Here is a 3,483-nt window from a genome sequence, read left to right on the forward strand (position 1 = left end):
TTCTTATCACTTACTCTTTTTTATTTGGGTTCTACAAGACTTAGTCTACATGTACATTATAAATTTATTCCGCTACTAACCAGTTTATGGCCTTAAACTTCACAGCTATGAAAGGGTTACTGATAATGTCGGGAAGCAAAGACATACTTTGAAATACAGTTAATTGTATTATTTTGCTGTTGTTTTTGTAATTTAAGTGCTGCCCGCTGTGTAAATATACATATTTAGGTTAAGTTAGGTTGTTGTTGTAGTCGCACGATAAGGAGTCGGTTTGGAGAGGTTCTTCCCTTTTGTCCCGCAGCTTTTGATTTTGCTCAATGCCACTTTACACGGCCATATTAATTTTTCGAGGATATCAAATTCGGACATAGCGGCATAAAGGCAGTTGTTTTTCATGGAACGTATACTCCATCGTCATTGATTGGGGAGTCGGGTTCGTATTCTCCTGTCTGCAAATGTGTCTCGCTTTCCTCTTCAACTCACGGTATCTTTCCCATCCCGCACGTTTTGTGGTTGATTGTAACGTTGCGAGGTAGGAAGTCTTGGATGATAGAGTCATGTCGAAGTTCGCGCAAATGAGGAAAGTTTTCTGAGTGTTATCCACTTGGGAGTAGCCAGAAACGATTCTTTTACATATGGTTTAAGCAGCTAACGACTTCCGGTCTAAAGTAAGAAGACGAACCATCCCTTCCCAGGGTTGTGCGCTGTGATTGGGAACCGCCACGTAAAAAATGTCCTCAATTAAAACGGAACTACAGCCCCGGAGAAGAGACCCTTTTAATGGTTTCGTAGCTGTATCAATACTTAAAATCAACGCAGATTAGGATTCAAGAGCACCTAAGAGCACTATTCCGAACCATAATATGATGTGGTGAGTTTGAACTTTCATTATACATGTATATAGAAATTCGGTGGAAAAGTTTTGTTGACCCAAATCTTGAATAGTTTTCACTTCAAAATTTTGATTTGTGACTTCTAATTTCGTTCGTGAGTTCTAACAGACCGATTTCAGTTTTTGACATATTATTTAATTCTATTGGTAGGTTTCCAATTGTTTTCACCTTACCCTCCCCTTCTCCTTCTTTCTTTTTTGCGTCCTCAAAGCATATACATGGGTGAGGTCAAGGGGTACACCACGCTTACTTAGAGATAGTAGATACATATATTGCGTAGTTAAAAGCACTTAAGGTTTACAGCCCGAAGTATTCAACGTATATGCCACAAATAATACATGTTGGCCCAACCATATAGGTGAGCGTGGGGGGAGTGGGAATAGGAGACAGAAAGACATGTTGTATAAAAAAGGCAAATCAGTGAAGTTCTACCACAACTTTATGGGAGAATGCAGTAACGCCAAAGACTTGGAACCTCAAACGATTTTATTTGAAATAAAAAACATTTAAACTTGTGTTTCTTAACTGTATATGCATGTTTGTGTATCTCCTACATTTTTAAACCTAAGTTTTCTTGGTTTCTTTCTTTCAATTGCTGATTTGTATTTCTCTATAACATTCTCTGCCATAGCCTTTATGCCAATCCAGGTCTCAGAAGCTAGTTCCTCAATTTTCGATAGCGGTGGATCGAATTGTTGACCAGCAGACGGCAACTCCATGGTTATTGAAATGGGAATTTGTGCCTTGCCCAAAGCATAATCATCACTTCCACCAGCAGCGGCATAAAGTACATTAGTCGAGCTGCCCACAGTGTATTCCGTGCCCGTAGCGGTTTTGATGGCAGCCGCACCGGCACGAGCAATATCATCAATGTCGCGCCAATTTTTAGGCAGAGCACTGAAAATATGTTCCGCTGTTAGTTTTAAAAAATACCAAACTTTGCATGATGTACTTACGAAGTGTAACCCCATGGATACAGCAAATAATTGCCGTACGAGTGTAGAGTGAGATAGAATTTCGCACGACCGGTCAGCGAGTGCATTAAATCGCGTAACGCTTGCGTTTCCGGTTCTGAGAAGGCCGTTTGGCCTCTGAAAGTGTCCGCGCAAGCGGTATGAGAAGCACCGACTTTACCCCAATGAATATCGAAGTTACGATTACCATCCGTACCGGCGCAAATTATGGTCACAGGTTTACGTGTTTTACGCCAAAGACGTTCGTGTGTGTGACTGTATTCGTAGCCATCGGGATTAAGAAGCGGCACAATAATCCAATCGTAACTAGTCAATAAACGTGAATTTTGCTTGTAATTCTCCACCAACTGCTGGATGACATACAGCGCAGCGGCCGGTGCAATCCACTCACGCGCGTGTATACCCGCATCCATTAGTATGACATTCTTATTAGCAGCGCCATCGCCGTTAGTGATAGTGATCGCGTGCAGTTGACGTCCCTCGTATGAGTCACCGATCGACGTTACCTTAACGCGGCTTGAATACCTCTTGGCTAGCTCTTCCATATAGGCTGCGATCACGTCATAACGCTGATAGACGTCAAACGAAATGCTACCAGGTGCCGCATTCCGTTGCTTGGGGTACATACTGTTTAGCTTCCGCTCTACTTCAACGCTCTGGCCGAAATTCTCATTAACGATTGTGTAAGCGATTTTGGCCGCCTCCAATGTTTGCTGGAACTGTAGCTGATCCGCTGGAGCTACTAGAACACGTATCGGGAGTCCAAAAATGCGTGGACGCGTGAAGAAGTCATATGCGTCATTTTGCGCCAAGATCTCAAGGGTCTCCTGTTGTGTTGTATTCTCTGCTTTGAACTCGTAGATTTTGTAGCTGTAGTCGTTTGGAAATGCAGGTTTGTTTTAAGAGATATTCAAGTAGGTAAGAAACCCCATCTACCTTCTAACTTACCCTTCGTAGCTGGTGAAATTAGCTAGCGCGTTGGTGACACAGAAGGCTGCAATTACAACCAATGTGAGGAACATCCTTATTTTTGTTGTGACCACTCTTAGTTAATTATACTAACCGGGCGTTCACGAAGCCAAACGATCAATTAAGTTTGCTAACTAATTTACTTTGCTTTTATAGTAATGTTGCATAAATGCTACACGCTCAAGTACAAGAGAGTACAAAATACGCAGTTACTTAGAATTCAATATGCGAGTGCACGTACAACACTATTTTGCCTCTGGAACAATAGTTCGATTAACTCATTACAGTACTTTGGCCATGTTTCTGTATTGAAGAAGGGGCGCGCGGTTTAAAAAGCGTCTTGAAAGTCCACTATTACACTCAGAAAACACTTTTTGTTATTAAAAACAGACAGCCATTTGTTTAGATAGAATATCATATGTATTGCGCTCGTCGATAGTGTTTCTCTGTCATTCGCGCTTACAAGCTAGCGCTTGTGAGTCACACACCGACTGACGCAGCGCTTTCTGCACTTCTCTAACCTTTATGTGAAGTAATTTACAAGCTTTTCTTCAAATAACTGTACTTGCGGTGTGCACTGTTACTGTTTTTCCTTATCTCCCAATGTTGTGATATTGTTAATGAGTTGCTCTAATAAGTGTTGTGGT

The 3,483-nt window shown here is 41.7% G+C and overlaps 1 protein-coding gene across 1 annotated transcript; it reads right to left on the bottom strand.

The window, feature by feature from the left end:
• Positions 1–1,363: 1,363 nt before the first annotated feature.
• LOC120778906 (carboxypeptidase B-like) lies at positions 1,364–2,948 on the bottom strand. Its single transcript, XM_040110951.1, has 3 exons — positions 2,816–2,948; positions 1,850–2,737; positions 1,364–1,790 (listed from the first exon to the last, which is right to left on the bottom strand). The coding sequence occupies exons 1-3, from the start codon at positions 2,887–2,889 to the stop codon at positions 1,415–1,417; spliced, it is 1,338 nt and encodes a 445-aa protein (XP_039966885.1). The 5' UTR covers positions 2,890–2,948; the 3' UTR covers positions 1,364–1,414.
• Positions 2,949–3,483: the final 535 nt, after the last annotated feature.

This window comes from Bactrocera tryoni, chromosome 5 (assembly GCF_016617805.1).
Source record: "Bactrocera tryoni isolate S06 chromosome 5, CSIRO_BtryS06_freeze2, whole genome shotgun sequence".
NCBI lineage: Eukaryota > Metazoa > Arthropoda > Insecta > Diptera > Tephritidae > Bactrocera > Bactrocera tryoni.